The following is a 12,115-nucleotide window of genomic DNA, read 5'->3' as shown; positions in this document are numbered from 1 at the left end:
AGATCTCAGGATCTTGGTTCAAAACCAGCCTGGGCAAGTCCATGAGACTCTTATCTACAATTAACCACTAGAAAACAGGAAGCAGTGCTGTGGTAGAGCACTAGCCTTTAGCTGAAGAGTTCAGGGACAGAACCTAGGCCCAGAGTTCAAGCCCCATGACCAACTGAAAAAAAAAAAAAAAAGCTGGAGGTGGAGGTATTGTTCTAGTGATAGAACACTAGCCTTGAGTTTTGAAAAAGGCAAAGGAGAGCCAAGGCCCTGAATTCAACCCCAGTACTAGCAAACACAAAACAAAAAACCCAAAAGAACCCCCCCCCAATGCAACAACAACAACAAAAAATTTGATTAATACAAATGAAGGGCAAGACAAGGCACAAACAAAACAGATGAAACAATATATTTATGACTACATTAAATGTAGACAGAGTAAATGTAACTGCTACAAACTAAAATTGCCAAATTGAGTAAGTAATGTACATAATCCTAGTTATATGTGACTTATAAGAGATATGCATTAAAATTAAGGAACAAAAATATTCAAAGCAAAAGGATGGGGGAAAAAGATATATATATATACTCTGACAATAAAATGGTATTATTGAATGAGCATCAGAAAACAGAGGCTAAGGTGAGAAGCATCTATGGAGATAAACTCTAAGCTGATAAAAGTATCAACTCAAAGGTAAAAAAAAATCAATCTGTGTGACTCTATGACATAAATTCAAGATACACAATGCAAAACTGACAGAATTGAAAAGAGAGACGAATAAATCTATAAGCACAATGGGGAATTTTAACACATTTCTGTTCATAACTAATACAGTAAATAGACAAAAGACAAATCGGAAAGGATGTAGGTCTGAGCCATATAATTAATGAACTTGAAATAACTGATGAATACACTGACATTGAATTCATCAAGTTCACAAAATGGACCAGAAAGTATTTATCAAAAGTGACTGCATTCTGATCATGGAGTAGTTCTCCATAAATTTCAAAAGGTTGCCACCATTCGGAATATGTTCTCTGAGCATATTAGAACTAAGCCAGCAATCAACAGTAAAGGACAAACAACAGGAAAATCTCCAAAACAAGAGGATTCACACGAGTTCTGCCACATGACTGATAAAAGCCTTCAAGCCAGGGTAAGTTAGTTAGATTACCATGTTCAAGTCAGAATGGGTTGATGCTACACATCTCATGAGGAAAAAAAAACAAACACTTTGGAGAACCAATGTGTAGCCAGGAAGTAGCCTGCAAGACAGCTAGGTAATGGGGTTTTTCTGTTAAGGGCAAGATGGAAAATATTTTCCTGTGTGGCCACAAGTGGTCTTGTTACTGTTCTTCCTCCTCCTCCTCTTCCTCTTTCTCTTCAAAGAAGGAATGCTTAGCACTTGGAGCTACCCACAACAGGCCTGATTCACATTTTATCTGTGGGTCAAGGTTTGCCAACCCAAGAAAACATTTTCAGAGGCAAGACCTCAAAAATGTGCCTCCTGGTGGCCATTCTTCAAGAAATTACTTGATAGGCTGGGCAAAAACCTGGATGTAAGCCAGGAAAGAGGAAGAAAGGGGTCCAGCAAAGAAGGCCAAAGAAGTCTCTCCAAAACAGGTAGATGGAGGAAAAGAGAACCTGCATGCTGGTGACCAAGTCAGTCTCTGGTCACAGCACTGTCCTGAGAGATTCTACCAAGAAGGTTCAAGAATACCAAGTGGTAGCCGGGCATTGGTGGCTCACACCTGTAATCCTAGCTTCTCAGGAGGCTGAGATCTGAGGATCTAAGTTCAAAGACAGCCCGCGCAGGAAACTCCATGAGACTCTTATCTCCAATAAATCACCAGAAAACCAGAAGTGGCGCTGTGGCTCAAGCAGTAGAGTGCTTGCCTTGAGCTGAAGAGCTGAGGGACAGCGCCCAGGCCCAGAGTTCAAGCCCCACAACCAACAACAACAAAAAAAGAATATCAAATGGTTCTGGCCACATCAAGAGGAGATTTAGGTGGAGGAGAATTTAGAGATATCAAAGGGTAGAGACAAAAAAGATTAAAATATATATAAAGAGAGGGCTAAGCAAATAGATGATAACTATGATTATTGTCTCGTAGAAAGAATATATCGCCTAAGATAGGAAAGCAACGCATCATTTGCAACGTGGCTCTGCTCCACGTGGCAGTCACATGGCCTTGACAATGTCAGCCCTGACACCAGGTAATTTTCTTGGGAAGATAGAAGCATGCAGAGAGCGTCAGTTGCCGGTAGGGAAGATGGCAGAGGAAAAGAACCACAGCGGGGCTTTCCCAGGGCATCACTGGACAAGGCCTATGACAACACCACCAAAGACAGTGGCATGAACATGAGACAGGAAGACAAGCAGTGAGAAGATTGGAAGTGATTTATTCCAGGAGCAGAAGTGGGGGTGGGGTGCGGTGGGAGGGCTGGAAGGCAGGGATTGCCTGTTTTCCTTGATGACTTAGTTAATTTTTAATTTAAAAAGACTAAAAATTGCCTTGTCAATGAGTGGGCTCTCTGAACTAAATACATGTATAAGTGATAAAAGAAGAAACCTAGTTTTAAAAATGCAAAGGAAGAAGGCAAGAGGGAGGGAAAAGGAAGGGATAGAGGAGAAGAGAGAGAGGGCAATGGGGAGAAGGAAGAAAGATGGAAAGTAGGGAGAGAGGGAGGAAGAAGAGAGGAAAGGAAGAAAGGAGGGAGTGAAGGAAGGAAGAGAAGGAGAAAAGGACAGAGGAAGGAGCAAGGAAGGGAGGGAGAGGGGAGCGGAAAGAAGCAAGATGGATAGAAGGAGAGAGCAAGGGAGAGAAGGAAGGCAGAAAGGAGGGAGGGAGGGAAGAAGGAAGGAAGGGAGAAAGAGGATAGAGGGTGGGAGGGAGGGAGGAAGGGAGGGAAGAGAGGCAGAAAGGAGGGAAGGAAAGGAAGTAGGGAGGGAGAAGAAGGAGGGAGAAAGAGAAAGAGGAAGAAAAGTATAGGAGGGAGGGAAAAAGAAGGGAGGGAGGGAAGAAGAAAGAAGCTGGTGGGAGGGAAGGCAGGAAGGAGGGACAGAGGGAGGGAGGGAGGGAGCGAGGAAGAGGGAAGCCCCCCTTTCTCAGGTGGCATAAGAGGACATGGCTTTCCCATCCCAGGCAACATTGGTCATTCTTACACGACAGCTTTCTCCGGATCTCTAGGGAAGGTCTCCAGGTTGCCAGTGATGAAGTAGAGGGAACACCACAGGGTCCCCTCGATGTGTCCCCCCTGGGCAGCCTTGTGGAAATATTCCCCGGCTAAGGTCTGTGAAGAGAAGACCAAACAAGGCTGTCAGTGGTGGCACCCAGGCCCAGCGCTTCCACCACCAGAGCCAGGGGGGGGGGAGGATTTTAAGGCCCACATTTACCAGGGCTTGTGACTTCTGACACTTGTCAGAAAACCAGGACAAGCAACAGTTCCAGGAAGACAGCTCATCACCAAAGCCAGGGACATATGACCTGGCCAAAAGCTACTGTGCTGATTAAATTGACTCCATACATAAGACAACCTGAAATCACAGAGCACCAGTGACATCTTGTTCTATCGCCACCCCTGAGTGCTAGACCCGAGACAATGTCACAGGTTATGCTGGGTGAAAACTCAGGCATTGGCTTGTTAACCTTGCTTAATACCTCTCTAAACTCATGCACAAAAACTGCATTTCCAGTAGGCAGGTGAGAATTAGAATATGACAATAAAATAAATCCACGCTCCCAGATGTGTGGGAGGTTACCAGACATTTTCAATGCCTAAAAATATCAGTCTTGTGGGTAATCAGAGAGGTGGAGGGAAATACAGAAAACGAACACTTACATTGGCAATGAAAATAATGAATTTCCATCATTTACAGAGCAGTGAACTGCTTTGTGTGTGTACATGTACCTGTGCGCATGTGCATGCAGGACTTTTGTGTGTCTGTACTAGGGTTTGAATTCAGGACCAGGAGTTCTCCCTTATCTTTTTCACTCATAGCTGAGGTTCAACCATTTGAGCCACAGTTCTACTTCCAGTCTTTTGGTGGTTAATTGGAGATAAGTGTCTCATGGACTTTCCTGTCTGGGTTGGCTTCGAAATGTGATCCTGACCCATAAAAAGCAATGTGATGAAGGAAGTAGTAGAGTCTTTTCCATCAAGGAAAAGTCTAGGTCCTGATAGATTCACAGCTGAATTCTTCAAAACCTTTAAAGTAAAACTAGCACCAATACTCCTCAAGCTCTTCCATGAGATATAAGGATCACTACCAAATACATTTTATGAAGCCAGTATCACACCTGTCCCCAACCCAGGCAGGGACCCAATAAAGAAAGAAAACCATAGACCCATCATGCTGATGAACATAGATGCAAAAGTTCTTAATAAAATACAAGGCAACAGAATTCAACAATGAATCCAAATCCTTCGACTTCAGGCTCTCAAGTAGCTAGGATTAGAGGCGTGAGTCACTGGCGCCCGGCATGAACTGTTCTTTTTGGAAGCATTGTGCTTTGCAGGCAGTTAGGTTCGAGGTTCTGGCTCGGTGGATGAGCCATGTGGCCTCTGGCATGTTAATGACTCTCTCCAAACTTCCTTCTACACTCAGCACACGCCTGCTGCAGGAGTGTGTGCACTTCCCGGCAAAGCTGGGTGTCAAGGTGAGATAGTGATCCACCTCCTCAGCCTCATCTCCCATCAGCCTGCTGACTGCTCCTACTTCTAGTTCACGAAGCCTGCCTCCTTTTGCAGGGCCTTTGCCCCATCTGCCACCTCCCACTGGAATGTTCTTCCATGTGACCAGGAGACTCCTTCTGGAGCCTGCACAATGTCACCTCACCTCATGAGAGGCGACTTCCCCATCTTCCCTGTGAAATAGCATCTCTCCACCTCTCCCACCCAGCGTGCTGCTTTAACCCCCACCTCCCCTCATGTCAGCTATCTGTGATTGTCTTTGTCCCCCAAAGTGGCATGGAAGCTGCCCCAGAGTAGGGCTGTTTGGCCTGCTGCTGTGGCCCTGTGCAGACCAATGCCTGGCAGGGGTGGCTGTTCACTGGCTGCTTCTGGATAGAGAGGGTCCCCTTCCCCTGGGATTCCAATGCAGACTCGGCCTACTGTAGGACGCAGTTACCTATCTGCTCACAGATAGACTCTGTCACTGTGTGGTGCATGGGCATCATCATAGTATGATGTGAGCTGCTTGTTGTGTGAGGTGCAGGGCACACACAACACCAAAGACCCCCTGCGCTTCTGCTTCAGTATTGTGGCACAAGGGAACCCTAGGCAACCCCAGCTGCACCCACTCTCCACTGCTAGTGAGACCGGTGCGGTGGTCATGTCCCACTCATTCCCACCTGCCTCGCTTGCCTGCCCTCTCCTAGCTCACGCCTCAGCCTCCTCCACACAGCCCTCCTGGTTGCGCTGGCCTTTCCCGATTTCCCTCTCTAGATCTGTTTGCATGGTGCCGCTATGTCTCGGCACCTGGAGAAATGCATCCTTTGTTCTTTACCCTCCTGCCCCCATATTGGATCCTGAGCTCGGTGAAGGCAGACCACATCCTCATGCCCTGATCCTCTCTGGTATATAGTTCAGGCTGGCACACAAGGCACCTTCCACAAGCTCTCATGATTGCATGACGACATCCTCCGGTTGGTCTCAGCTCACTTACCAGATTCCTTCCAGGAACTCCTGGGAAAATGCCGTCTAAATATAGGACCCCCAGATTGTAGGACGCATCAGGGTTCCCCATTTCTTCTGCTTTTAACCAGTACTTTGCTGCTCTGGCATAATTTTTCTTGAATTTGTGGTAATACCATCCCAGGCCATTGACTGCCTGGTGCAACCCCTGAATTTTAAAACAAGAAAGAAACGTTGATTCTTATTTTGTTTGTCTTAAGTGAAATCTAAAGAGATCTGGAAGCCGTTGCTGTGGATTCTGCTTGAGCCTGAGCAGAACCTTCCCTTTCTTGGGAGACTGGGTGGATGGAGGGGGCGGGGGGAGGAGGGGTGACAGATGGCACTAAAGACAATCTAAGTGCGAGAAACATGAGCCCGTCAAGGAGACTGCCCTGGTGGGGTTTGCTGGCTGCTTGCTGGGATTTCTGCCTCCTAGCTCAGCAGTGACATGGGCTTCTCAATCGTCATGCAGAGCTACAAATGCTTCTTCTCACCCTAAGGATCCACAGTGCCCGTGAAACTCAGGAGCCCTGCGCTGTGCAGGTGGCCTGAACCTGCCCTTGCCGGCACGGTTTCAAGGTGAGTGGCTGCCCATTGGATCCTTCCGTCTGCCTGAACGCCATCAAGCCCTGCTAGGGAAGCAGCACTGATGACCCACTTGCAGAGCTCAGTACGGCTTGTCGCCAGCTCTCAAGGGGTTCAGAGTCCGGAAGGGGCTGAGGCAGAAGGGGAGGGTGGAGAAGGAAAGAGGGCTTGCATATGAATCTGGAGCTGATCAAAGGAAGTGTTCCTTCATGTTACACTAGCCTTGTGTCTCCTTTTGTTGTTGTTGTTGATGGTCATGGGGCTCCAACTCAAAGCCTAGGCACTGCCCCTGAGTCCTTTTTGTTCAAGGCTAGTGCTCTACTACTACACAGCTCTACTTCCAATTTTCTGGTGGTTAATTAAGTTTCATGGACTTTCCTGCCCTGGCTGGCTTTGAACTGTGACCTTCAGATCTCAGCCTCCTGAGGAGCTAGGAGTACAGGCGTGAGCTACCCAGCGACCAGCTAGCATCTTGATTTTTTTTGGGGGGGGGCAGTCCTGGGGCTTGAACTCAGTCTGGGCAGTATTCCTGAGCTTCTTTTGCTCAAGGCTACCACTCTACCACTTGAGCCACAGCACTACTTCCAGCTTTGTCTGTTTATGTGATAGTGAGGAATTGAACCCAGGGGTTCATGCATGCTAGGCAAGCACTCTACCATTAAGCCACATTCCCTGTCCCTAACATCTTGATTTTTATCCCATGCATAGAGTAGCTACTCAGCAACTAATGTGTCAAAAAATAAAAGTCATACTTTAAATATTGATACAAAACCAAAGGGACTCCATATCCTATATCTACAGGGTTGAGAGTAGAGCTACCATCTCCAGGCTACCAAGATACTCAACCTGAGAGTGACATTTAGGAAATGTCAATGCTGTGGACACAATCATACATATTTCCTTCTTCTTGTGTGTGCTGGTCTTGGGCTTGAACTCAGGGCCTGTCTTTGAGGTTTCTTTTGTTTGTTTGTTTTGCTCAAGGCTAGGGCTTTGCCATTTGAGCTAACCCTCCAATTTCAGCTTTTTTATTCCCTTACCAGCAACAAAGAAAAACCTCTTGTTTCCATTTCCTGAAGTTCATTTCAATAATACGATCAAATGTACTTCCAGCTTTTTGCTGATTAATTAGAGATAAGAGTCTCATGGACTTCCTGCTTGGACTGGCTTCAAACCAAGATTCTCAGATCTCAGCCTCCTGAGTGGCTAGGATGACGGGTGTGAGCCACCGGTGCTGGGGCTACATGCATCCTTCTTGAGCCCAGGGAAGGTAAGCTCTCAGCAAGGACTGCAGACTGCATGTTAGTGGATGAATTGACGAGGTCATACCCTAAAGTGGCTGGAACCTGCTTTGGACATGCCTACAGAGGGAGCTCATCAAATGGCTTTTGTGCTCATCTGGAGAGGCCATGTTCTGATGAAGATGTACTTGCGTTTGGCTAAAATCTCTACAGAACTGCTTCTCCCGATATTGCAGTTTCTGAGCCCATAAGAAATCTTGCCTTATTGCTTAGTACTCAGACTTCACTCTGAACCATTTACCCAGGTGCATCAGTAGATCTGCCTGAGTGTAACTTCTAATTCCCAAAATCAAGCTCTATGCATCTTTCACCACAGTGCCTGACAAAGATTAGGCTGAGTGGGTAAATAAGAATCACACTTCAAAGACATTAATACTCCAGGGCACAAGACTTCATTTCTCCAATCCTTGTGTAAGCTCTGGTGAGGTGGTGGGTATTGGAGGGAAAAGGGGCGGGGCGGGGGGGGCTGCGGGGAGGAGACACTCAAAGTGAAGCACCTAGATGTGCAATTACCACTAGGGGGCACTAAAGAGATGCACATTTCACCTGCTGGGGAACCCTCTGGATGCCCCACTTCAGGATGCTTTGGGCACTGTGCTCTCATAGACCACCATTGGTTTGTTGGTTTGCTTTTTAATTCCTGTTCTGTTACTGGGGTTGGGTCAGGAGTAGGTGTGCACATCAGCAAGGTCCCTCTTTCTGGATCATGTTCCTCCTTCACAGCCCCTGGCTAGAGAGATGCCTCTTGAGTTTTTCCCTCCCTGGTCCCACTTCCTGGAACAGGGCAGTCTGAGCATCTCAAGAAGAATGGGGAAGAAAAATCAGCACAGCTACTGAGTCCTAATGACTCAGGCTAGTATCAGCAGCCCTGGAATAGAGGTACTGCCAGGACTCAAGAGTTATAACGTTGCCTTGTCAAAGTATAGAATCAGTGGTTTCTGCAAATCTATGTGCTTGCACATCTGTATGCAGATAAATGTATGGAGCACATGAAAGTACATGCTGTACATGCATTGGGTTTGTATGTGCTTGCATGAGGTGTATATGTGCAAACATGCACCCACAAATACACACCTCTCTCAAGTGCTATAAGAACCTCTATTCTATATCATTATGTAGAAACTTGCTGACTTGAAGACACAATGGAAGTGTTAACTAGTGTTAACTTGGCAAAATAATTCCCAAAGCTGGTAATGACCTTAGTAAACAGCTCAGCATCAAAGCGCAAGAAGCAAATGCGAATTGGACAGGAGAGGGTTAACTTTTCAAAAAATTAAGACTTTGGGTCTCCCTAATTCAATGGCATTTGTACCATTCAATTTCAAGGAGCCCTGCTGCTTGTTATCAGGGTGGCTCATGATGATAATTTCAGCCTTCAAACAAAATCAGCCTGAATTATATTGATGGGAAGGTGAATTTAGCTTTTGAATGTTGCTAATCCCAATGTGGCAAGCTTCTGTGTGTGCTGTAACTCAAAAAACAACTCATCAGTGAGCCAGCCAGCCCCTCCCCGCCCCGTTCCCACCTAGGCCCTGTGGAAGTGGCTGGCTATTTCATCACCCAGACGTGTGAGCGTGTGGGGCTGTGGGGGACCCATGTCTGCTGACCTTGCGCATGCGTTACCTTGGAGGCTGCTTTCTTCATCAGCTCTAAGGCAAGCCGTCTGTTCTTTTGTACTCCTTGACCCTAAACAGTGATAAATAGACATGATTGGGGGGAAATAACCTCCGAGCATCCCCAGGACCACCACAGACATACTGGTATGCAATAGAAAGCACAAATCCAACCTGAATCTTTTTAGTTCCACATTTTATCTTACATGCATCTATGCCTAGCACATTCCATCGCATCTCCTTGGTCATCCTCATTTTGCTCCAACTCATAGCCCCCAGGCCACAAACCTCTATCTCCAGCTCAGCAGTGAGGCAAGGTCCCCTACTGATCACTCCTCTGGTTGTGTGGGGAGAAGCCAGGAATTGGTGAATGTGTTTGGTCATCCTGAATGCTTTCCTCTGAAAGTACTGTCTGATTGGCCAGCCATAAAGAACTTAATCTGTGTTGGATGGTCAGGAATTATTAGGCTGTTACCTGCACCCTTCCTGATCCTGGCTAAGGCCCCAGAATGTAACATTTGTGGCTTTAAAACCAGCTCCAGAACCTGCTATGAAGACAATAGGACCCCCATGAATCAGGCTGAGTCACAGGCAACTAACAAGCTTCTTCCGGAAAAGTCAGGATTTTCCACAAGCAGTGGTTTGTCCTTCACAGACAGAAACAGTCTTTGGCATGCTTATTGCAAGAAAGAAATTCTGTGGACTAGACCTGGGTGTTGAAGGGGTGTGGGGAAATGGAAGGCCTGAAAGGAATGGGGCGGGGAACCCCAAGGCCTTTTTTAACCAAATGTGATGGCAAAGAAGCTAGGTAAAGGGAGCCAGCTGGAAACGGCTGCAGGTCCAGACTCATCTAGAACTTCTTTTTTCCCCCATCTAGATTCCTATGTTAATTAATGAATATGGGTCACACAAACTGTCCAACAAAAATGTAACTCTTTACCTGACTTATGTAACTGTAATCCCTCTATACATCACCTTTGTAATAACTATATGTATGTATGTATATATATATATATATATATATATATATATATATATATATATATATATTTAAGTATGGGTCACACATAGTCCTGCCATGTCTAATCATGACATCACACCTCCAGGGTGGTTTACAACTCCCATCCCAGAATCTCTCACTGTGGGAGAACTGGAGGCAAATTTAAACTCAGCCAAGTGAACTCAGGCAGGCATGTAAGGTACACTTTCCCACTGCTGAGAAAGCACAGTGACTCATACCTCCCTCAGGATGCAGGAGAAATACAGCTTGCCTGACGCTGTATTTATGATTCGAACTAAAGGTTAACTTACATGTACCAAGTTTCTACTAAGTTTTTATAACTTTCCTGTTAAATCAAACTGGCAAATCGAAGCCAAGGGGATGATGAAGGTATTTTTCAGAAGCGCATCATTACTTCTTCTAATTAGAGGGAAGAGAACATGGAAAAACTGGACAAGAAATGAAGTGGTTTTTTGGTGGGTTTTTTTTTTTTTGGCTGGCTAGGACTGGACTCATAGAATGTCAGAGCTGGGTTAGACTCGCCCTTTGTCTCCTCCATGTTTTGAAGGAATAAAATGGATCCAGAGAAAGTGGTTTATGTCAAGCCTCACAATGAAACGGCATTTATATATTCCCATTTCCAGGCGAGGGCAGCTTCCTGTGTGCCTGCCGGGTAGTTGCTCAGTATACCTGCTAGCTTCCTGAGAGGACTTCTTACACAAAGGCAACGCACACTCTCCCCGGCGATGAGGAGAATCAGAAGCTGTCAAAGGAGATAAATGCCAAGTGCAGGGGAGGGAGGTCAGTTGCTACAAAGTCACTTAATTGTCATGTGGATGAAAGATGGGATGTATGTGACTGCCTTGGACAACCCAGGGCCACTATCCTACCACCATCTTTGCACGCAGTAAGTTTTAGGGTGTCTCCACAGCCAAATGCATGCCCTCCTCCTTTACATTTAGAAAGCCTGTTTTTCCATTTGGGGGTTCTTTCCCATGAAATGCACTTAGAAAGACCACCTGGCCAGAGCTGAAATGTTTCCCTGAGATACCAATAATAAAGGACTTCCTTTCCCCCACCCAGAGATAACTGGGTACTCCAGAATGCAGAACAAGAGGAAACATTAAGGTATGGAAAATGAGATCCTGAAGAGACATGTAGCCTGCGGAGTCATTTACTTATGCATTTGCCTCTCCCTCTAGTCTTGAAGCTCTTGGTAGGCAGATTTAAGGCTTTATTTTACTGTATTTATTTATCTATTTATTTTTATGCCAGTATTGAGGCTTGAACTCGGGGCCTAGGAGCTATTTCATTCAAGGCTAGCACTCTACCACTTGAGCCACAGCTCCACTTCTGCCTTTTTGGTAGTTCAATAAAGATAAGAGTCTCACAGACTTTCCTGCCTGGGTTGACTTTGCACTGAGATTTTCAGATCTCAGCTTCCTGAGTAGCTAGGATTACAGGTGTGAGCCACTAGCATCAATCAGCCCAAGGCTGGTTTATGCCTTTATCTTCACACTTGGCACAGTTAACAGCCTCAAGTCTGGTGGATGATGTCTTGTTCTGTGCCATCCCTATCTGCTGTCTTCTCCTCCAGCGTATGAACCCCCGAGGCCAGGGACCTGACTCACACATGTGTAAGTCCCTCTATCTTAGCATTTTTCTGCCTGGAGTGGATGTTTACTGAATAAATACATGGATGCACTGGCATATGGCAAAAATTCAGAAATTTCTATGCTGATTCGATGCTTTGGAAGACAAGGTTTAGGCTCTTAATTTGAAAACCATAACAACCAAGAGGTTTTCAGGCTTCAACGGGGTGTTCAGGTAGAAATGTCTCTAGACTCTTGGTTGTTGATTAATGAGTGGCCCTAGCTAGAGTTCTGGAGACAGGCCTGCCTGCGTGAATATAGGCCATCATTGCTCAAAGACACACACTTCTGGGGGCAGCTGC

The 12,115-nt window shown here is 46.0% G+C and overlaps 1 protein-coding gene across 1 annotated transcript in view; it reads right to left on the bottom strand.

Moving 5' to 3' along the window:
• Positions 1 to 12,115, bottom strand: part of Sel1l3 (SEL1L family member 3) — a 114,045-nt gene that overhangs the window by 28,599 nt on the left and 73,331 nt on the right. Inside the window, exons 14-16 of the mRNA XM_070012928.1 lie at positions 9,172 to 9,234; positions 5,658 to 5,834; positions 3,156 to 3,283 (exon numbers count right to left, since the gene is read on the bottom strand). Coding sequence (XP_069869029.1) covers positions 3,156 to 3,283; positions 5,658 to 5,834; positions 9,172 to 9,234 — 368 coding nt within the window. The remainder of the gene's footprint in view (positions 1 to 3,155; positions 3,284 to 5,657; positions 5,835 to 9,171; positions 9,235 to 12,115) is intronic.

Source organism: Dipodomys merriami, unplaced genomic scaffold, assembly GCF_024711535.1.
Source record: "Dipodomys merriami isolate MVZ:Mamm:240054 unplaced genomic scaffold, mDipMer1.0.p SCAF_9, whole genome shotgun sequence".
NCBI lineage: Eukaryota > Metazoa > Chordata > Mammalia > Rodentia > Heteromyidae > Dipodomys > Dipodomys merriami.
This window is presented reverse-complemented; position numbering and strand designations above follow the sequence as displayed.